This window comes from Oncorhynchus nerka, linkage group LG27 (assembly GCF_034236695.1).
Source record: "Oncorhynchus nerka isolate Pitt River linkage group LG27, Oner_Uvic_2.0, whole genome shotgun sequence".
In the NCBI taxonomy this organism is placed as follows: Eukaryota; Metazoa; Chordata; class Actinopteri; order Salmoniformes; family Salmonidae; genus Oncorhynchus; species Oncorhynchus nerka.
In genome coordinates this window covers 52,758,286-52,781,797 of record NC_088422.1, presented here as the reverse complement: position 1 = coordinate 52,781,797, position 23,512 = coordinate 52,758,286, and the positions used below count along the sequence as shown (strand labels likewise).

General features: G+C 41.5%; 2 protein-coding genes across 7 annotated transcripts in view; both read right to left on the bottom strand.

The window, feature by feature from the left end:
- si:dkey-220o5.5 (actin filament-associated protein 1-like 2) overlaps positions 1 to 2,550 on the bottom strand; it is a 117,069-nt gene extending 114,519 nt beyond the window's left edge. The window contains exon 1 of one of the 2 annotated variants that reach the window (XM_029638603.1): positions 1,654 to 2,550. In XM_029638603.1, the coding sequence (XP_029494463.1) occupies positions 1,654 to 1,669 (16 nt within the window). In that variant the 5' untranslated portion in view covers positions 1,670 to 2,550. The remainder of the gene's footprint in view (positions 1 to 1,653) is intronic. The other variant, XM_065011777.1, reaches the window with a different exon arrangement.
- A 523-nt stretch (positions 2,551 to 3,073) lies between these two features.
- Positions 3,074 to 23,512, bottom strand: part of LOC115111991 (dematin) — a 294,338-nt gene continuing 273,899 nt past the window's right edge. For 3 of the 5 annotated variants that reach the window (XM_065011780.1, XM_065011778.1, XM_065011779.1), the window contains 3 exons: positions 19,569 to 19,633; positions 18,409 to 18,457; positions 7,170 to 7,389 (listed from right to left, as the gene is read on the bottom strand). In XM_065011780.1, coding sequence (XP_064867852.1) covers positions 7,274 to 7,389; positions 18,409 to 18,457; positions 19,569 to 19,633 — 230 coding nt within the window. In that variant the 3' untranslated portion in view covers positions 7,170 to 7,273. Of the gene's footprint in view, positions 5,869 to 6,682; positions 6,764 to 7,132; positions 7,390 to 10,568; positions 11,740 to 16,990; positions 17,064 to 18,408; positions 18,458 to 19,568; positions 19,634 to 23,512 lie in introns of those variants that run through there. The other 2 variants (XM_029638606.2, XM_029638609.2) reach the window with 2 other exon arrangements.

Below are 23,512 nucleotides of genomic sequence, written 5' to 3'. Positions count from 1 at the left end.
GCTATGAAAAGTCTTCAATGGTGACAGAAGAGTTCCTGCTCTGTTGTGCCTAGTCTCTAAATGAGGGACTCTGTAATGGGGTCGGTGGGTTGAGGTGTGTGTGTGTGTATGCGTGCTCTTTAGAAGCGGCAAGATGGTGAAAAGTAGATGTGTCTTAATGAGGAATGTTGATCTCCTAAATTAAAGAGGTCTCTATCCTACCATCAACACAACATCCTGTTCCTGGGCTGCTATGGGCTTGGCACTGCAGCCTTTGAAGTTGCTGTGTGTTTGCCACACATATGTACACATGATCAAAACTGAGATCAGCAATATATACAATCTGTGGCTATGGGGTAATGGCTGACAGACTGTCAGCTTTGGCATGATGGCTTTAAGCTGTACACAATCACCTACCTTAAGAACAATTCACTCAAGGTGTGTGAATGTTGAATTTCATGGGTAAAGTCTATTTCTGGTCAAGACTGAAGAAAGGCTGAAGTGTTTAATGCCACCCAAATGCAATTTGTGTGTGCGAGAGAGAGAGGGACAGAGAGAAGACAGAATGTGAGTGGGTGAGTGTGTCTTGCAGCTTGTCTGTTTTGGGTGGAGAGCCTGCGCTTGTTTTCCTTTTCATCCAGTGGTGACCAGATAATGACAGCAATTGGGTAGAAGGAAAGCGGTGAAGAGAAAAAGCTGCTCTGATTAGCATTTGTGGAGCAGTGAAAGAGATGCAGGCCATGTGTCTGGTCAGGATGTAATATTATCCATGATGTAATTTTGTTTCCAAACAGGGTGAGTTTTGGAGCACTGAAAGCTAAATAAAAAGCCTGTTAATTCAAGGTAAAATAAGTTGCTTCAGTGCTTCTGAGAACTCCTTTAACTCCTTGAGAATTTAAATGGGCCAGACTTTACCCTTAAAATAAACAATCCTACTGGTTTTTCTCTCTGGAGATTTCGTAGTTGTTGGGAAAACAGAGTAGGGTATTTCCGATTGCTTTTCTTCCGCTATTCCATGATAGAAACCACCGAGTCACATTATCTCACTGAAAAACACGATGGACTCAAGGCCACTCACATGAGCTCTTTTTTTGGACTTCCATGGCGTCAATAAAACTTCCTGCATTAGCCAATGAGTCCAGTGTCACTAAATTCCAAATAGCTAAATTCATGGACTGATTATTAACTGTTGGCCTAATTAAGCAGGTGGTGCGCACTCATGTTAAACAGGAAGAGCAGGGCTCTACTTTCACATTTCTCTTCGCTACATTTTGTAGCATTGCGGCTGCACTGTTGCGCGCAAAGAAAATGCCACAACGTGGAAAAAAATGTATATGCATTTATGTAATATCATAGTAATATATAGGCTAGTAGCCTGCGTTATATCCCAATCAGTTAACCTACTTGAATACCTAATGGTAATGCATATACTAAGAAAGTGATAGCCCCTAAGTCATGTCAGGTAGGCTAGATGTTGATCAAAATGAATACAGCTTGGAAGAGAATTTACTAGAACGTTTAAACCTCATACAATGAAGTATGCCGTGTGACGTATCCTGGTAGCCTACTTAACAAAAACAAATCGGTGCAATGAATGCCCATGGTTAGGTATTGCTGTCTGTATTTATTGAATAAATGGATAGTCCCCTTGCATCCCACTGATGTTCAGCCTACCTTTTTGTTTGTCCATCCCTGGAAATGCTCAAAGCGTCCCTGGGAAGTTTATTTTTCCCCCGATATCATAGCTGTGTCCAATATGAGCCACAGTTCTCTCCGGCGAGAATATTTTAGCTTGAGGTTCTATAGGTTGAGGTGATGAGACTAGGCTAGTCAACAGTGAAACTCCAGCTCAACTCGTCGACCAGCAAAAACCATAAGAAAAGTCACTCCCCTTCTCACTATTGCAAAAAAAAAATCTACATAAAGCGACCACTAGGGGGCGGAGGACCACTGGCGTGTGTGTGTGTGTGTATGTGTGTGATGGGTGGGTCATGCACCCCCAAAATCTGAGGGAGCACAAAGTATGTGAGGATGGCTAGAGGATGATATCCTGAAGTTGGAGAATTTAGCATTTTTCAAACACCTGAAATAGCTTTCCCTGCAATCTAGAGCGATAATCATTATGCTTAATTCTATGTCAAAAATATATGTATTGTTCTACATTTCTAAGCATCCCTCTTGAGCTGTCTGTATCCTCCTGACTGTTTTTTTTTTGGGGGGGGGATATGCTTCTCTACATCTCTGCTAAAATCTGGGTAAAAAGATTGAAAGGAAGGTTATGCTTATTCAGTACATTTAGTGCTTGATTGCTTTTCTAAAGTCTACCACTTTTGCCAGCTAAAATAGTTAGACAAGCAATCTACTCTAACTTTATTGATGGCCTGAAATGGCTTATTGGTACCTAGTTATGAGGTTGGAAGATTGGGAATCTATCTGGGCTAGCTAAAGCCAACTTCATAAAATGTATAGGTGGCTAGTGGCTAATTACAAATCTGAGGGGGCAGGTGCCCCCTATGGGCATGACCCGTGTGTGCTAAGTAAAGATAAATGGATAGTTCACCCAAATGACAAAATTACATATTGGTTTCCTTATCCTGTAAGCATTCTATGGACAAGGTATTACAGCAATCCTCGCTTTGGTTTGGTTTTGTTTACCTGTTTTCTTTTGTGCATTTGTGGCATAAATCCAATAAAAGTCCATGGGAACAACATAAGCATTTTCACACTTCATGTCCAAATCATTGCTAAGTAACTTAATTGAGGTACAAAAATATTTTTATATAATACTTTAGGATGATTTGGACATGAAGTGTGAAAACGTGAATATTTTTCCCATTGACTTCCATTGGATATGTGCCACGAATGCTACAAAGTTAGTATTTGAAACAGTGGCCAGGTAAACAAAACCAAAGCATGGATTACTGTCATACATTGTCCATAGACTGCTTACAGGGTAAGGACATTCATGTAATTTTGTAATTTGGGTAAACTCTCCTTTTAAGTTAAGGCCAGACATAGCAAAAATGTTTCAATCACCCTTACTGGAGATGCCAACGACCAACAATATATAGCCTACACAAAGATGGAAAATACATTTTCCTCAAACCAAAAAATGCATTTTATTTCCACTCACCATTGATCATTTCAGTCCTCTTTCACCTTAGTTTAAATGAGAAAATATGCTTGTGTGCATTCATTGCTGTGTATGTTTTGCACCCTAGTTGCATCAGAATACACAAAACAATGTACAATATCTGAGCTCAATCTTGCAATGGTACTAATCAATCATATACACTTTTGTCATTATATTAGTTATCAAATCAGGTTAATCTAAAACTACATTAAAAAAACTCAGTATTTTAATGACTTACAGATTCAAAAAACCTAGGAAGTGAGGTACAAACCAATCACTCTAACTCAATATTTCCTTAAATGTTTCCCCAGCCCACTTTCACATACAAAGCATGAAGATAAGCTTAGATGATACTGTGACAATGTCTTAACTACCATGCTTGATACAGTGAGAGCATTTGAAAGCATTATGAATAGGGTGTATCCTCAGTATCACACTGGTAAAGATAATGTCATCAATATTATATACTGGAGCATGGAATCTAGAAGATTGTCTATTACCCTCACCATCGAGTGAACAGTTTCCAGCTCAAGGGCTTGTTCATAATGCAATCCTTCCGGGCCCCTTGTCTTTCAAAAAACACAGGCAGAACTAAAACCAAAAGCAAAGCAGTCACAAAGTGGATATGTGCAATGACCACTCAAAAATGTTCTTAGATAGAATACACTGATGCTCCATGGTTGACTTTCATACATCCCTAGTTGGGGCTCTAGAGGCACATCAGATGTGTGCCAACTCAAAACATTTTGTGACAGTGTCTTTGCTACCACCTCACCTGATGATAAGAAAAATGACTGGAGTGAGGCCTGACCAGGACCTTAACAGGCTCCACACTGTAACTATGTACCAAATGGCACAATATATAGTGCACTACTTATAGTGCACCTAAATAGTGCACTACTTTTGACCAGAGTCCTATTGGCCCTGGTCAAAAGTAGTGCACTATATACCAAATAGGGTGCCATTTGGGAAGAACTCGACTGTAGCATTCAAGGCACAGGGAAAGTGGACAGAAAGGCTGGCCTCGGATGGATGTAGGCTAAAGGACTCAAAGATTTGTTTTTTTGTGCCATGACATTGTCAGTTAGGGGGTATAAGAGGCCACACCTCCACCCGGCCACTGCTTCAGTCCAATATGGAGGTTGATGTGGTCATAGCGGAACACAGGAAGCAGCCCCTTGTGTCTCTTGCTCTCAACTCCTTCTGTTCCCCCAGTGGTGACCCTTCTAGTCCATTGTCCTCCTGTCCTCATTCCAATGTAGTGCATTTGTAAGGGAGGTGGTTATCTTCCTTCTTTTTAATGATGAATGTGTTTATTTACCCTACATTCTTGTATCGATACATGAAAGGATTTTTTTTTCTAATAAAAAATTGCTGTACATTATTTGGTCACAAAAGCAACATGTCTAAAACCCTTCTGGAGTGGTGTACAAACTTGATATATATAAACAGATCAGTGGCCAGTGTTGTAAAGGTAAGTGTCCAACAAGATTTTGAAGCTAACTTAGCCTATGAATACTCCTTAATGTTCTCACCTTTTAAAACAGGAAAACTGCACTTCATCCAACATACCAGTAGTAAAATAATAAGAGCACACTTTTTTTCAAGTGGGCAATATGTACTATTTAGACAATCATTCAGTAAGAAACCTATATTGGCTATAAGTCGTGGATGATTTTGATAATTTGTATGTTTGTATGTCTGGATAGGGTTAAGATGCAGACATCTTGGAGGTAAGGTTTTATGTTCTATAAATCTACACCTGATGTGTAGAGTGACTGAGTCTGACAGATTGTATTGTGCATCACAAATGGCACCCTATTCACTATGTAGTTCACTACTTTTGACCAGAGTGTGCATCACAAATGGCACCCTATTCACTATGTAGTTCACTACTTTTGACCAGAGCCTTATGGGAGCCCCTTGGGCACTGGTCAAAAGGTTTGTACTACATGAGAATAAAGTACCATTTGGGACACAATAGTCTCTAAACCAGCACACCTTAAAAAACTTTAACTATTGATTTACAAATTATTGATTTACACTTCAAATGGTTATTTATTTAAAAAAATAAGTGGACTATTCAGCTTAGTGCAATGTTTGTATTTTGAAATAGGGAATTTTTCAAGGTGTATTGAAATTGAGGCATCCATCTAGTGCTCCAATTCTATAAACGAAAATATTTTATTGGTATTTGTGGTTTAATTAATAAATCGATATGGCTTCACATGTGGCAGTGCTCTAGTAACTGAGAATTAGCCATCCATAACTTTGATTAGCAGTAAAACAGCTTACTGTAAGTATATATGTGGGCAGTCCAATCTAACTCTATTGGTGGGCCTGTCAGTACGGACCAAATACAAAGACTTCATGAAATCTCTACTTGGCCCAAGCCTCTGTCCTCTTATTAGGTTTCTTCTCTGCTGCTGCAACTACAATTCAAGAGTATATGAAGGCTCTGACCCTTTATAGAGTTGTTATAGAGTTGATATAAGGAATGGGGATTCAAAGCATCCGATTTGGCAAAGATATGACAGACATTAATTTAATCTCCCTTCCTGGGTTGTTGCATTGGACAGTTTATGTTTATCTAATTCCCCAAGGAAGTGTGGTGGCTTTTGATGTGTAGGTAGGTCTCCTCACTAAAAAAGGGAAACCCTCTTCTTCAAGTCATTCCGCTTCCAGAGGGAGAGGCGATCAAATTCCTCAATGGGCATCCCAAATAGATTCTGGAATTCTTCCATGGACAGATGCCTCTACAAAGGAGATGGCCAGATCATATATCAGACAGACTTCACAATCTACAGGTAACTGCCAAAATAATGAAAATGTAAAAAGTAAATGATGATACAAAGTATTTTGAAAGCAGGTGCTTCCACACAGGTGTGGTTCCTGAGCTAATTAAGCAATTAACATCACATCATACTTAGGGTTATGTATAAAAAAAATGCTGGGCAGGACATTATTTTGTCTACCATGGCTATGCCCCCATAGGATGACAATGGCTCCATCCACAGGGCATGGGTGGTCACTGAATGGTTTGATGAGCATGAAAATAATGTAAACCATATGCCATGGCCTTCTCAGTCACCAGATCTCATCCCAATTTAACACTTATGGAAGATTCTGGAGTGGCCCTTGAGACAGTATTTTCCACCACCATCAACAAAACACCAAATTATGGCATTTGTCCTGGAAGAAAGGTGTTGCATCCCTCCAATAGCGTTCTAATCACTTGTAGAATCTATGCCAAGATACATCGAAGCTGTTCTGGCTCGTAGTGGCCCACTTATTAAGACACTATGTTGGTGTTCTCTTTATTTTGGCAGTTACCTGTACATGTTCCACATCACAAAACCTGCTCTGGGGTTAAGTTTCCCCAAGGTACAGATCTAGCATCATCTTCCCCTCCCCCAATCCAAACCTTAACCAATAGTGAAGAAAGATTAGCAACTAGAGGCACCCCTACACCCAAGACCCTAACTGTAACTAATGTGTTAAACGACATGGCCAGCGGTTTGCACAATTAAGTTATTCTAGAGATATAAAGCAAGGGAGTACTGATCCTACCTCCAGTCTCATCCTGTCTACTCCTGGTGGGAGTTTATTCCTTCTCCTGTGGGTCACTAGGAGCATTTCATATGGATATATCTATGGAAAAATTGGTCAGCCATCTCAGAAGGAAGGTCAAAGCCATAACTCTGCATCTATAGAGGCTTATACTGTTAGCACAAAGCTTGCCATTGGATGTGTCCCAAATGGCACCCTTTTCCCTACATAGTCCACTAGTGCACTATATAGGGAAGAGTGCCATTTGGGATGTAAACATTAATGTACAGTATCTACAGATGTCCTTCTGAATTGTAAAGATATGGATAGGTTTGTAGCTGACATTAAAGACTGCTTATTGTACTTATGCAATTATAAGAATAGTGGAAAAACAGATCAACATTAGGGAAAACACATTTCTAGCATTTCAAGTCTGATCAGAAATGGATGTCAAACAGCAGACGTCCTGACCTTCTCAGCCAGCACACTTGGCAGTGAGTTTCCCCTGTCCATTCTTCCTCTCTGAGAATCTCCATTCTAAATTACAACAGCCAAAACAGCACAACTGTTAACATGTTACACACAATGAACTAACCATACACAGTATTCACATCAGTGTAAATCAAGATGGCAAAATGTTTTGATCCAAATGTAGACAAATGGCTCTCGACACAAGATTAATATCATGTTTTCAGATGACATTGGTACAAACATTCTTACCTGGAGGCCTGTGGAGAAAGAGAAATGCTGCGTTAGAATGTGCTTGACATACAGTCCACTGTTTCATGCTTTAAATGCTTACATACAGATGTCGGATAATAAGATGATCACTCTTTCTTGTGGAGAATTATCCTGCTGCATCAGGACATTCAAATGAGCCTCATGATTGCATACAAATGATCAGTTCTCTTTATCTCCATGCGGGTGTAGTCGAGTCATTGGGATCAGGCCTGCTATCAAATAATATTCTCTCTCACTCGCTCAAACGCTAGGCCTAGGTCCTATTACTGCAACATTCAAATGTACAGTGCATTCTGAAAGTATTCAGACCCCCTTCACTTTTTCCACATTTTGTTACGTTAAGGCCTTATTCTAAAATTGATCAAATTGTTTTTTCCTCATCAAACTACACACAAAAGATTTTTTGAAATGTTAGTAAATTTATTACAAATAAAACCCAGAAATATTACAAAAGTAAACAGAACCTTTACTAAAAAAAAAAAAATTGGTTACATACACATGGTTAGCAGATGTTATTGCGAGTGTAGCGAAATGCTTGTGAAGGACCTGTGGCACCGATTACAGCCTCGAGTCTTCTTGGGTATGACACTACAAGCTTGGCACACCTATATTTGGGGAGCATCTCCCATTCTTCTCTGCAGATCCTCAAGCTCTGTCAGGTTGGATGGGGAGCGTCGCTGCACAGCTATTTTCAGGTCTCTCCAGAGATGTCCGATCGGGTTCAAGTCTGGGCCACTCGAGGACAGAGACTTGTCCCAAAGCACTCCTGCGTTGTCTTGGCTGTGTGCTTAGGGTCATTGTTCTGTTGGAAGGTGAACCTTCTGTCTGAGGTCCTGAGCACTCCGCATCAAGGATCGTTCTGTACTTTGCCCCATTCATCTTTCCCTCGATCCTGACTAGTCTCCCAGTACCTGCCGCTGAATAACATCCCCACAGCATGATGCTGCCACCACCATGCTTCACAGTAGTGATGGTACCAGGTTCCCTCCAGACGTAACGCTTGGCATTCAGGCCAAAGAGTTCAATCTTGGTTTCATCAGACCAGAGAATCTTGTTTCTCATGGTCTGAGAGTCTTTAGGTGCCTGTCACATGCCTTTTACTGAGGATTGGCTTCCATCTGGCCACTCTACCATAAAGGACTAATTGGTTCTCCCATCTCCACAGAGGAACTATGTCAGAGTGACCATCTGGTTCTTGGTCACCTCCCTGACCAAGGCCCTTCTCTCCCAATTGCTCAGTTTGGTGGGGAGGCCAGCTCAAGGAAGAGTCTTAGTGGTTCCAAACTTCTTCCATTTAAAAATGGAGGCCACTATGTTTATGGGGACCTTCAGTGCCACAGATCTTTGCATTGACACAATCCTGTCTTGGATCTCTACAGACAATTCCTTCAACAAAAAGCTTGGTTTTTTGCTTTGACACGCACTGTCAACTGTGGGACCTTATGTAGACAGCTGTGTGCTTTTGAAAATCATGTCCAATCAACTGATTTTACCACAGGTGGACTCCAATCAAGTTGTAGAAACATATCAAGGATGATCAGGATGCACCTGATCTCATTTTCGAGTCTCATAGCAAAAGATCTGAAAACGTATATAAATAAGGCATCCGTTTTTTTTTATTTTATACATTTGCAAAAATTTATAAAAACCTGTTTTTGCTTTGTCATTATGGGGTATTGTGTGTATATTGATGAGGAAAAACAAACATTTAATACATTTTAGAATAAGGCAGTAACGTAACAAAATTTGGAAAAAGGGAAGGGGTCTGAATACTTTCGAATGCACCGTACAAAAATGTATTTGAAATGCAGCCATACACATATAGCTTAATAACACAAAATAGATATTGGTCTCAAGTAGGCTGTGACATACAAGTGTGAATTGTATCCTAAGGTTACGAATGAGCTGTCAAAGGTTTGTTCAACCATGGCCTGTGGTGGTCTAGTGGTTAGTGGCGATGCCTTCAGTGCGCACATAGGTCTACCATGTCAGCATGGGTTTGATTCTGGCCCAAGTCCTTCTGGCACAAATAACTCAAACCCCCTGATACACTTTTTAGTTACACATTTCAAATATGGACAGTCAGGGATATTTTACCCCTGATATTGGTAAGAAATGACCAAACACACACCAGATACGTTTGGATAATATAAATAGCAAACAAATAAAATAATCACAGTAGGCTTACTAGGTTACACCAATATTTCCATTCATAGAAAGTGTTGGGTAAATAGCCACAGTAGAGGAAATCCTTTGTCAAATACTTGTCAAATAGATAAATCACCCTTAGTCTGTTCAAAAAAGGATGGTTGTTCTGATGACAATACCAATCACAGGGTGAACATATCTTGAAAGACTGGTTGCAAGCAGGACTAAGGCAGAGGGGAAGAGGCAGAGTGAGAGTGCTCACTCTCGCACAAAATCTGTCCTGAATAAGCCCAATGCGTTTATATGGGCTTAACATGCAGACCTAGAGACTTATTGCCTGCCTTCCTTTCCTGCCTTTTGGACAACAACTCCCATTGTTAGTGGAGAGACATGAGCATCTCGTAATTTTACAGATCTCTGACTAAGGTAAACACTGACATCTTTTAGGGAGCGGTAAATGAGGTGACCAATAATGGTTGCAATTGAGATCAGCTGTGGGTGAATTTAGCACATATGGATGGTTTAACGGGACATCAACTGACGATAATCTAGTTCCATCGATGGTTGCAATAGGCCCTTGTTATTTAATTATATTCCAATAGGGTACATTTTGTATGCTATGCTTCATTGTCACATAATAAAATGTGTAAAAAAAACAATAATAGGCTACTGTTCGTTTCCCTGGCTGAGTTGATGAGCTGATTTGGGTACTCAGTTGTTTGACAGATGTACGCCTACTGTAGAACGATAAACTTTCCTCGGTGTGGATGCTTGCCAACATTTTATAGTTAGGCTATGTATAATTTGCAGAGGTGGGTAGAGTACTGAAATTCTGTACTTAAGGAAAAGTAGTGCTACTTAGATTGTAATTTATTCAAGTAAAAGAAACTACTCAAGTATAGAAAAAGTATCCGGTCAGAAAACGACTTAAGTACTAGTTATAAATTTAGTTTGCATTTTTTTTTACACCTTATGGTAAACTGTGACAGCAAACAAAAAGGACAACAACTTTGTGCAATTGATTTGACATTAATTTATTATTTAATCCTGCCAGCACCATCCTGCAAACGTCCTCCTGCACAGGTAGTCTCCAAATAAGACTGTCAAAGTCTGTAGACTGTACAGTTTCAATTACAGTCTTATTCAAAGTTGACTTAAAATCTATCAATGTGATCAATTTCATAAAAAGGTCAATGGTACGAGACATTGGAATCATTTTATATTTTCAATAGCATTACTGAAAATGTATTTCCCAATATAATTTCAAATACATGTGATGGTGTTTGACAACTAAAAAGATTTACACCAAGTGTGATGTTTCATTTTTCACTCAGAATGAACTAAAGAAGGATCAGGTATGTGTTGCAACAGTCAAACAAGAATCAATATCGAAATACTAGGGTAAAGATACCTTGATAGAAAATAACTAAAGTAAAAGTGAAAGTCACCAGTAAAATACAACTTGAGTAAAAGTCTAAAAGTGTTTGGTTTAAAATACACTTAAGTATCAAAAGTATAAGTAAAAGTATAAATCATTTCACATTCCTGATATTAAGAAAACCAGACAGCACGGTTTTCTTGTTTTAAATTTACGAGTAGCCAGGGGCACACACATCATTTACAAACAAAGCATTAGTATTTAGTGAGTCTGCCAGATCAGAGGAAGTAGGGTTGACCAGGGATGTTCTCTTGATAAGTGCGTGAATTGGAAAATGTTTCTCTCCTGCTAAGCATTCAAAATGTAACAAGTACTTTTGGGACTCAGGGAAAATGTATGAAGTAAAAAGTACATTATTTTCTTTAGGAATGTAGTGGAGTAAAAGTAAAAGTAATCAAAAATATAAATAGTAAAGTACAGATACCCCAAAAAACTGCTTAAGTAGTACTTTAAAGTATTTTTACTTAAATACTTTACACCACTGTCAATGTCACTATCAATCATGTTACTAGTACGCAAATCAGACACATTTTAGCATGGAATTAAACATCAAGGTAGGTATTCAGGTAAGAATCATGTAAGTAATACTGTAAGTAATCAATTGCCATAGTCAACTCAATCATCTTTTCCTTGCCAAGGTAGGATTTACCCTCCATCCTCCTTCTCATCTCAACCTCTCCTTTCCACTTTGAAGGGTCTTTTCTTTTATTGGCAGGCCCATTTACCTCCCCCTCGGTTGTGCCACTACAAACTGTATATAAAAAAAACACACAAATGTATTTCTAGTATATGGCACAAAAAGCTTACTGAGATGATACACGGACAGATGTGCTTATAGACCCTGTCATAAAAACGGAATTACATTTAGACACACACGAGAGAAAGAGAGAGAGAGCAAAGTAGTGGGAGGATGCTGTTTCAGTATGATATGTTAGATAAAGGAATAAAGACAGACACCAATGTCAGGTTCAATAGCCTTGTTTGTGCATTGTACAAATCCCTACAACTGGAGTCCGGGGAACAGTCCGGCTAGTCGATTACCTATCAACTAGACTCCGTAACATCATCCTTTTCAATAGAAAGTGCAAACATAAAGGCATAACATTACATTTTTAACAGTCATGTCATAGCAATAGAAAAAGCATTACATTTTCTTTTTTACTTCAGTTGTCATCTTCCTTTTTTAATTTCAATTTAATTATTTAAGAAAAAATATAGAGGGCAAGTTAACAGTCCCTTGCTTACAGAGTAAGCCTGTCTGGTGGCTTGCACAGCCCGTGAGTAAGTATTGGCTCTGACAGGGGTAGGATTAGGGGCACGAGCTGGAGAGCTTGGTGGGGTAGAAGCCTCACCTTCAGTTGGCCCATGTCTCAATCCTGCACCCCTTACCCTTAGGCCTGGACAGTGATCCAGCTCATCTAGCTGAGTGTATGGCGTGTTCTGGTTTGTCTGCTCTGCTACACGCAGATCCACCCGATTGTGACGATAGAGGGAGACACCAACATCCACCAGGTAAGAACGTGGTGCAACTCTCTGCAGGCATGTGCCCAGCCTCCAAAGTCCTGTGTGGTCTCCCGGCAGCGGTTTCATCCTTATCGTTTCACCCACCTCCAGCTCTGGTAGGTCTCGAGCAGTCCGGTCGTAGAAGCACTTAGCGAGCTGCTTTCTGTGACGCAGTTTGTCCGTGACGCCAACCATGACGCAGGGCTCAAGTAGCTTGTTAGCTACGGGGATGGTAGTCTTCAGACGTCTGGATAGAAGGCGTTGTGCTGGGCTGCTGTCCATGTTTTCGGTGGGTGTGTTCCTCCACTGTAAGATCGCTTTCCATGGGTCGTTGCTGTCGCGCAAGGCCTTGCTTAACAGGTTTTTTGCAATCTTGACAGCTGATTCTGCCTTGCCATTTGCTTTTGGGTGTCTTGGAGAGGAGGTCACGTGGTCAAACTCCCATTCTGAGGCGATACGCTTGAACTGTGCAGTGAATTGTGGGCCATTGTCTGTGATTACCTTGTCAGGCTGACCTTGCCTTGCAAACTGCGCCTTGCAGCGCTTTATGACCGTCAGGGAGCAGTTCAATTTCCCAAAAGTCAGAGTAGTGATCAACGATGAGAAGATAGTCCTTTTGTCTGTGGCTGAATAAGTCCATGCTGACGATTTGCCAGGCCCTTGTGGGCAGTTCGTGTGACATCATGGTTTCCTTTTGCTGTTCATGAGCGTACTCGTTGCATGTGGTACAGTTGCTGACAAAGTCTTTAATTTCTGCTTGCATGTTTGGCCAGTATAATGTTTCACGAGCCTGGCGGTAGCATGCATCACCTCCAACGTGACTGGAGTGTATGCGGGTAAGCATCTCTGGACGTAGTGATTTGGGAATAATGACCTTCTGACCTCTGAACAAGATGCCATTTTGCACGCTGATCTCATCTCGAAAGGTCCAGTATTCTCTCACTGTGAAAGGTGTCTCCTCTTTCAGGTATGGCCAACCTGCGAGAGCCATGGACTTCAGTGACTGTAGGCGTTCGTCCTTGTCAGTGTGTTGCCTTATCTGGGCTAGGCGGTGATCTGTGACGTTTAAGTAGTCTGCCTGATTGATCTGTTGAACATCTTGTTGTTCCTGCTGTAGCGAACAGATGGCCTGCCGCTGATAGACAGTGCCTCTGCCTGTACATTGTGTTGTTGCCCTGCTCAGTGTGTCGCTGATGTACATCTCTGGTCCTGGCTTGTAAATGACCTTCAGGCTGTAGTTTTGCAGAGTCAGGAGCATGCTTTGAAGCCTCTTGGGCGCGTTGAGGAGAGGTTTACTGAATATGGCAATGAGTGGTTTGTGGTCAGTTTCAGCGATGACCAGGGCTCGCCCATATAAGTAGTGATGGAATCGCTGGCAGGAGAAGACGATGCTGAGGCACTCTTTCTCAATTTGTGCATAGTTTTGTTCGGTGGGGGTGAGCGCTCTCGAGGCAAACACAACGGGCTGGCCTTCCTGCATAAGGCAGCATCCAAGTCCCCTTTGGCTGGAGTCGCTCTGGATTGTGACAGGCTTCATGATGTCGTAGTAGCGCAACACTGGCATGGATGAAGCCAGAGATTTCATCTCCTGCACTGCGGCCTCGTGCTTGGGTAGCCAGTGCCATGGTGTGTCTTTGTCCAGCAACCGGCGCAGAGGCTCACAGACTGCTGATAGGTGTGGCATGAACTTTGCAAGATAGTTTGCAAAGCCGATGAGACGCTGTACTCCTTTTGCATCAGACGGGTTTGGCATGTCGAGGATCGCTCTGACCTTGTCTGGGTCCGGCTTCAGGCCTTTTGCCGAGAGAATGTGGCCATGGAAGTGGACGTCTTTCACCTTGAACTGCAGCTTCTTCAGGCCAAGGCGAAGCTTAACTGATCGGCAGCGCTCCATCAGTGCCAGGAGCTTCACATCGTGGTCGCGTACTGCTTCTTCGTCTGTGTCACCACAGCCTACGATCAGGACATCATCGGCGATGGGTTCAATGCCCTTGAGCCCAGCCAGTAACTCGTGCTGCTTACGTTGGTATATCTCAGGCGCCACTGAGACACCAAACGGGAGCTTGAGCCAGCGTTTCCGACCCCAGAGGGTCCAGAAGGTAGTCATGAGGCTGCTTTCTTCATCCAGCTTGCATTGAAGGAATGCATCTCGGGCATCCACCAAGGTGAAAATCCTGGCCTTGGGAAGCTTATAGAGGACATCCTCTAGTGTCGGCATGATGTAGTGGGATCGTTTCAGTGCTTGGTTCAGATGCTTTGGGTCGATGCAGACCCTCAGCTTCTCTGTTTTTTTCACTATGACCATATTGCTGATCCAGTCAGTTGGTTCAGTCACAGATGTCATGTGGCCATCGGCCTCATACTTGTCCAGCTGGGCCTTCACAGCCACTTTCATTGCAATGGGAACATTGCGAGGAGCACACTGGACTGATGCTCTCATCCACTTCAAAGTGTACCTCCCCAGGCACAGATTCAACGGGCATGTTGAATACATCGTCATATCTGCTGAGTAGTTGTTCTTTGGACAGGGGTCCATGCTGGACATGATCCACAATGTGCAGGTCATTTGGTACCGTGAACTGCATCAGTCCCAGGCGTTCGCATGTAGAGCCTGAGAGGAGAGGATGTTGACTGGTTTTTACAATCTCAAACTCCAGCTTGTGTTTGCGTCCCCGAATAACACATTCGGTCTCAAAGGTGCCCATAGAGCTCATTAGCTCTCCTGAGTAGAGCTTTAGTCTAGTATCGCTGGGCAATAGATGTGTGTCAGGTGCCAGATTGATTTAGTCTTTGTAGCTCATTACGTTGCATGTAGCACCAGAATCCAGTTGACATTGTTGTTGCTTGTTGTGTAATCGTAGTGTCACAAACCATTTCTTCCCTCTTGAGTGTACAGCCCCAATGGATTCATGCATGTAAATGTCACTTTCACTTTTCAGCTCTGAACATTGAGTGACATCAACACAGTGAATCTTGCCCTCACTCACCCTTCTTTTGCTTTTGAGACACACTTTTGCAAAATGATTATTAGTTCCACAAGCTCTGCATGGTTTTCCGTAGGCAGGGCAGTGCTCTTTGCCACGTGTGTGTGTATTCCCACAGTATTTACATGCTACGGGGCTCTCTGTGTTCACCGTTCGTGGTGAATTGCTCTGCCTCGATTGGTTTAGTCTGAATGTCTGCCTAGCAACAGCGTGAACGGTATCAACGTCGGAGCGTGGGGTTTCGATTTCCATTGCTCTCATTCTCATGTCAGTGACTTCAGCAGTGCGGCACATTTCAATGGCAGTTACTAATGTTAAGTCTCTCTCTCTCAGTAGACGCCGGCGTGTATCCTCATTTGCAATTCCCAGCACTATTTTGTCACGAATCAATTCATCTTTCAATCCCCCGTATTCACAAGTGGCGGATTTCTCTCTCAAACGGGTTACAAAGTTGTGTACTGACTCACCCTCTTCCTGTTTACAGCTTCCGAAAAGGAACCGCTCATAAATTACGTTTCTGGCGGGTTTGAAGTAATTCTCCAATGCATCCAATATAGCCTTTGCATCACACTGTTGTCGTGCTGTGAGGGTGAGATTGTGCCGGTAGATATGCCTGCATTCGCTGCCCATTAAACTCCTCAGAGTTGCAGCTTGTACCTCGTTGGGTTTCTCATGTAGACCGGTCGCCAGCGCATAGTCCTCAAATTCATCCCTGAAGTTGTCCCAATTAGTATTCCAGTCCCCTGTGAGAACCATGGGATTTGGTGGCGGAATGTTCGCTGCCATAGCAATGGAATATGAGATTTCTTTGCCTTCAGTCATCGACGTAGGTAGTGATGCTAGCTAGCCAGCTAACAACGAGTTGATCAGTGTTGTGAGTAGGAAACGGCGTGTGTTCGCATATGGAACGTAACTGCGCCTATACTGTACTTAGCTACAAAAATAACAAACGTGTGTTTTCCGAGCCACTTCTGATACCATGTTTCAGTATGATATGTTAGATAAAGGAATAAAGACAGACAACAATGTCAGGTTCAATAGCCTTGTTTGTGCATTGTACAAATCCCTACAACTGGAGTCCGGGGAACAGTCCGGCTAGTCGATTACCTATCAACTAGACTCCGTAACAGATGCTGTGCTGCACTGACCGGATGATCTAGCTAACGTTAGCTAGCTGCATGGTTGACACTGCAGCTAGCTTAGACAGATTATCTAGTGGCAACCTAATGTGATCGCTAGTTAGCTATTGCCACACACATCTGATTAATATGTTCACTCTTTATGCCAATGACAAATGGCTAGTGAGCCAACAAGCAGAGATCATATGGGGAGCTAAAAACAGGAGATTCAACTTAGTCAGATTCTGGGTTACCCAAAGTGAACTAGCTAGCTAGTTAGTTACAGTACCTAGCCATTTGATTTGCACTCACCCTCAAAACACAATTTCAACAGCAGAATTATATCTGAGAAACATATAATATTACAAAGGCAGAAGGTAATTAAAGTGCAACTTACCTCTGAACCTACGATCAAAAATATCCTCAGGAGTATCCAAAATATCCTTAAGACCTGCGCTTCACTTCAAGAGCTGTGGTGGAGATACGGGATTTGACGGACAACTTTGAGAGCCAATGAACTTAATAATTTTGATGAAAAGCTATATTACATACATTTCATTTCTCAAGAGGCGTGAATGTTCATACAGAGACGTAAAGGGGAACCAATCACACGAATTAATGTAAAAATATGAAAATCACCAAATTTGGAGTTACAAGGTTTTCATCTGACAGCGACGATATAATAATATAAATCTATGTAACTGAAGTGATTTGGTAAAATGTAATTTAGTTAAAAGTAACTTCCTTCCTAAATTACTTGAGCACAAGTAAAGCCTGCAGTGAGTAACTAGAAAAGTACTAGTTCCTCCAAAAATGTAAAGGGCAGTGGGCCAGATTCAAACCCATGCTGACTCTGGCATATGTGTGCCAGGGTCAGCGGCTGCAACTGCACACAGGCACTGAGGCAACCAACAATTTATTCTGCCTATTCTGCCTATTTCCCTTTACTAAAAATACATCTACCCCTACAAATATGTCATTTTATTATCATCCACATAAGAATTCACGAGACGCGCTGTAGCCTGCACCTAGCCTACATTGGCTAATATGGTGGAAATTACAAGATTATGATAATGCTTTTATTGCATCAAATGGTTGTTTTATGCAACATAATAGAGGGTTCTTATAACTATATTGTGTGTGTGAACTGAAAGTGGGCCTCTGGGAGATAACACTGACAGGAGATTTAAGATGTCTTTGGGGATACAGCATTCCAGAGCATGAGTTAATGTTTCTGTTCTATATGGTACCAGGGAGAGATGGCTCAAGTATGGAGTTTGGGGGCCAGACACAGGTCTCTACACAATGAGAACTGTTTTTACAGGATATACTGTCTGCTGTGAATTACAAGTATCTTTCATACAAATCTTAACCTTGTGACCCATTCCATACATCTGTTGTGTGTCATGTAGACTGAAGGAGGATGCTGTGGCTCAAACAAGCTCATTGAGTTCTCAGTAATCACCTCCAGGGGTGATTACCAACCAGCTCCATTACTGCAGTAATTAAATAATAAAGTTGGATTGTTTTGAAGAAATCTAAAAGTCTCCTTTTGATTACAATAATTCCACCACACTACTTGAACGGACTCCCAGTGGACTTATAGTCTAAGTTATTGTTTAGCCTACAAACACCGCTTCCAGCTGCTCTCTGGCGGCGACTCTAAATATTCATTCAAATTCTCCTTCTGCAGGATTATTTTCCTCCTGTGACTAGGTGGGTCATACTAAGATCCGACATCTGTATGACTGGTTGGGTTCTGATATTGTAACAGTATAGGAAGTCAACCAATCATATTGAACCACCAGGCCTTACCTGGTCCTCCTTTGTCACTGTCAGATTGGGTGAAGTCGGCAGACTGGAGCTACACGCAGAATGGAACAAACCATTAGAAGTGCTGTGAGAAACACTGGTTTTGGTGTTAGTCAATTTAGAATAATGCTATGAACTTCAGTCAGCAGCGATATAATGTCCAGGGCCCGGTTTCCCGACAGAGATGGAACATAGGTTTACGAGTGTTTTAACAATGCATTTTTCCTACAATGGCCAAAGATGTAGCATCCGTTTCCCATAAGACCACGCAGAGAGAATATTTGTGCATCGTTGAGGCCTGTGTCGATACCGATAGGATCGAAAGAAAGGAAGCAGTGCTCTCAGATCAGCGTTCTCCCTTTCCAATCTTAACTTAACATTAGAAGTATTCCACAACACTGCCAACGGATCAGCTCCTAGAGAGATATTATCTCCTATGGCTACGAACATTGAGGTGGCTTATTCTAATGATTACCCTATAATAATGCACTAAATCAAGATTTGGCACAATATCATCATGAAATATATTTAGGCAAAAATTACAGACAGTAGCATACAATTAGCAAAATAAAACTACATTGAATTAACATGAAATTGATTTCAATATCATTTGAAAATATAGGTCTATTGGATGTATCTTTTAATACAGTCATCTCGGTTTTCACCGTCTTTATATCTTTCGCTTGTTATGCAAAGAAATGGGCCACTTCGTATTTGTAGTCACAGTCATATTCATTCTGAAGTTATTGGAGATCACAGAAAGACAAAGATTTTGTGTTTAGCGGAGATCTTCTGTGTATAAAGTGATGCGGAAGGGCAAAAAAGCATCTAACAACATACTAAGCTGTTCCAAAAGTGGTCTGAGGCAGCCATTAAATAACAAGTGTTTTCAAAAGCAACTTTAGTAATGATGGTTTTAAGAAACAGCTTGGAGATCTAACAATGCTCCTACGGAGGTTCAAACGATGAACATAGCCTTAACATGCTTTTGTGAAACCGGGCCCTGGCAGGTGTTCAGTGTCTCACAATAGTGCTGATCAGTTTTGTATTTTAAATCATAATGAAATAATGTATGGAGAGTGGGGACCTGACCCTAGATCAGTTATTCCTACTCTGAGACACTTTGTGAAAACTGTCCCAGATGCTTTGCACCCTCTACTCACCCTGGTCTGACCACTCCTACTGGTTGCTCGGAAATGTATGTTTTTGGAGGCATTGGAGGATGACCCTAGGAATGTAGATCACATGTATGTCTATCAATATCATAGGCACTGCATTGTGTAATCAAGGAGCGATGATATTGAATACTGTATTTTATACAACCCATATCTTCACTTGGCCACTTGAGAGGCCCCGGGGTAAAGTTTCCCCTATGTACAGATCTAGAATCAGCTTCCCTCCACCATCCTAACCTTAACCTTGAGGGCTAAATGCAAAACTGATCCAAGATCAGCATCTAGGGGCAACTTCACCCTACTCCAAGCACTGAGGAATATGTTTTTATTTATTTATTTAACCTTTATTTAACTAGGCAAGTCATTTAAGAACAAATTCTTATTTACAATGACGGTCTACCAAAAGGCAAAAGACCTCCTGCGGGGACGGGGGCTGGGATTAAAAAAATAAAACATTTCAAAAAGACAATTATACATATAGGACAAAACACACATCACGACAAGAGAGAGAACACTACATAAAGAGAGACCTAAGACAACAACATAATAGCAAGGCAGCAACACATGACAGCACAGCATGGTAGCAACACAACATAGTAGCAACACAACATGGTAGCAGCACAAAACATGTTACACACATTAATGGGTACAGACAACTGCAAAGGGCAAGAAGGTAGAGACAACAATACATCACGCAAAACAGTCACAATTGTCAGTAAGCGTGTCCATGATTGAGTTTTGAATGAAGAGATTGTGATAAAACTGTCCAGTTTGAGTGTTTGTTGCAGCTCGTTCCAGTCGCTACCTGCAGCCAACTGAAAAGACGAGCGACCCAGTGATGTGTGTGATTTGGGGACCTTTAACAGAATGTGACTGACAGAAGGATGAGGGCTGCAGTAGATATCTCAGATAGGGGGGAATGAGGCCTAAGAGTGGGGTTTTATAAATAAGCATCAACCAGTGGGTCTTGCGACGGGTGAACAGAGATGACCAGTTTTACAGAGGAGTATAGAGTGCAGTGATGTGTCCTATAAGGAGCATTGGTGGCAAATCTGATGGCCGAATGGTAAAGAACATCTAGCCGCTCGAGAGCACCCTTACCTGCTGACCTATAAATTATGTCTCCGTAATCTAGCATGGGTAGGATGGTCAGGGTTAGTTTGGCAGCTGGGGTGAAAGAGGAGCGATTACGATAGAGGAAACCAAGTCTAGATTTAACTTTAGCCTGCTGCTTTGATATGTGCTGAGAGAAGGACAGTGTACCGTCTAGCCATACTCCCAAGTACTTGTACGAGGTGACCTCAAGCTCTAAACACCTCAGAGGTAGTAATCACACCTGTGGGGAGAGGGGCATTCTTCTTACCAAACCACATGACCTTTGTTTTGGAGGTGTTCAGAACAAAGTTAAGGGTAGAGAAAGCTTGTTGGACACTAAAGAAAGCTTTGTTGTAGAGCATTTAACACAAAATCCGGGGAGGGGCCAGCTGAGTATAAGACTGTATCATCTGCATATAAATGGATGAGAGAGCTTCCTACTGGCTGAGCTATGTTGTTGATGTAAATTGAAAAGAGTGTGGGGCCTACGATTGAGCCTTGGGGTACCCCCTTGGTGACAGGCAGTGGCTGAGACAGCAGATTTTCTGACTTTATACTTTATACTCTTTGAGAGAGGTAGTTAGCAAACCAGGCCCGAAGACCCCTCAGAGACACCAATATTCCTTGAATGATCTACTGTATCAAACGCTTCGGCCAAAATATACCCAGCTAACAACTTAATGTTCCCTCTAATGTTTAAGTCTCCAGTTTTCCGTTAGTTAGGGGAACATTGTATCTATATTAGCAAAATCCTTCTGAGAACCTTTTTTTAGCATGTTTTGGTGTTAAAGTTAGGAGAACATTCCCTTAATGTCAAGCAGAACTTATCTAGAACATGGTTACAATGTTCACAGAATATACTGTACAACATTAATGTCCTAGATGCGTTTTATGGGACGTGGCAAGAACATTCATGTGTCCCACCAAATGTCCCACCAAACATACACAGGACATTGGTTGCCATGTTCTCACAATATTAGATATATATTTTCTAGACATGTTCCATGAGAACGTTGCAAGAACATTCCTGTGTCCAGTTTTCTAAGGGTTAGGAGAATATTCCATCAACATCCCACCAAACATACACAGAATATGGTTGTTAAGATATTAATGTTCTAGACACATTTCATGGGAACGTTGCAAGAACATTTCTGTGTATCAGTTGTCAGGACGCAGCTTGAAGGTCCCAAAGAAGCACCCCCATGTCACTGTTGCCAAGCCCCTAATTGGTGAACCACTAATCCAATCACAGCTGTTTTTGTCTGTTGGCAAGTTCAGGGATACTCATACACACAGTGTTTCAAATGTACATATTTGACACACTTCGACAACATTGTGTATGTTCATTAATATAGTAATTATTATTCAACATGTTCTCACCTGGGATTTGAACTCAACCTCTTGGTTTACAGCATTTTCCTCCTACACCACCATGTCTCTGTCAATTATTGATTTGATTGACTTGTTTCCACAATTTAAGGACTTTCTGTATCGTTGTCTGGGGCAAATTAACCTGTTTTAATGATACACCTGAACAGTGGTGACCTCTTGTTTTCAAAACAAGACGGGGCTTGCCTGTTTTGCATGTTATTTTACCATTAATAAGTGTCACATATCAGTTTGCAAACAATGTATCATTGAGTTAATAAAGCTGCATACAAACATGGTCTCTTTTTTTGTTTTCTTGATTAAGGCAGCTCCAAAATGTAGCCTAGCTCAGTGCATTCTGTGGTGGTGGGGAAAGCCAGCAGAAAATACAGAGTGTCACGCCGTGATTGGCTCAGTGTTCTGTCAGTCATGACGACACTATGTCACCGCCAAGTCTATGGGTAGAGGTACAAAATTCTAGCCCCTTGGGTGCTACCATAGAGTTACATTAGAAGTGCTCATCCAAAGCTCAAGGTCATTAGCCACAGATGAAATTATGTCAAATCACGTTATATGTACAGTAGCTTTGATTGGACTGATCATGTCAACATTATACTTTCAAAATCTTAGCTAGCAGTCATCATCATGAATCAAGTAGACAATCTACTGGCAATTCCTTTTTAATCCTTGTCATATGGCGAGAAATAATGAATAGAAATTATAGATAAAACGTATCGGTGCTCATCGGCCATTGGACATAAACATTACACAAGAAGTTGGAAATCGCAAATTCAACAATGAGTGGTTTGGAAGGAATCAGTGACATTGGCTAACTGCTAGGATTACAAAGCAATCACTTGCCTGATATTCAGTGGAATGGCTGTGTGGTCCCAAATCTGGGATTAAGGGTCTCTTTTCCAAGTTTAAAATTATAAATATTGGCCATGCTGTCAATGAAGCATGATTTGTGCCGCGCTCAAAACAACTGTTAACTCGGAACTGGGAAAACTTGACTTCAGTGAGTTGAAGACGACTGGGAAGTCTGGAATAAACGAGCTCCGACTGGGAAAATACGTTTTGAATGATCATCCAACTCGGAATTGTAAATCCGGCCTCTTTCTAGTGCTACGACCTGAGGATCAATGACATCATCATGATTCAACCTTGTTTTTTTCCCGAGTTCCAAGTTGATTTGAAGCACCGTAAATCCAGAGAATACCAGACTTTGACGACAAAATTTGCTCACAAAGGACCGCCGTGCCACCTTCCTGTTCAAGTGAGCACAGCACAACAAGGTGAGTCCAAAAATGTATCGTATGCTGCTGCATAAATTATGTAATATGCCAGGGAGATATGTATACTGTAGCTAAGAAAGTAATACTAAGTGTATGTTGTGTCGTTTTTTTGGACATTTTTGCAAATGTATTGAAAATGTAATGCAGATATCTAATTTACACAAGTGTTCACAC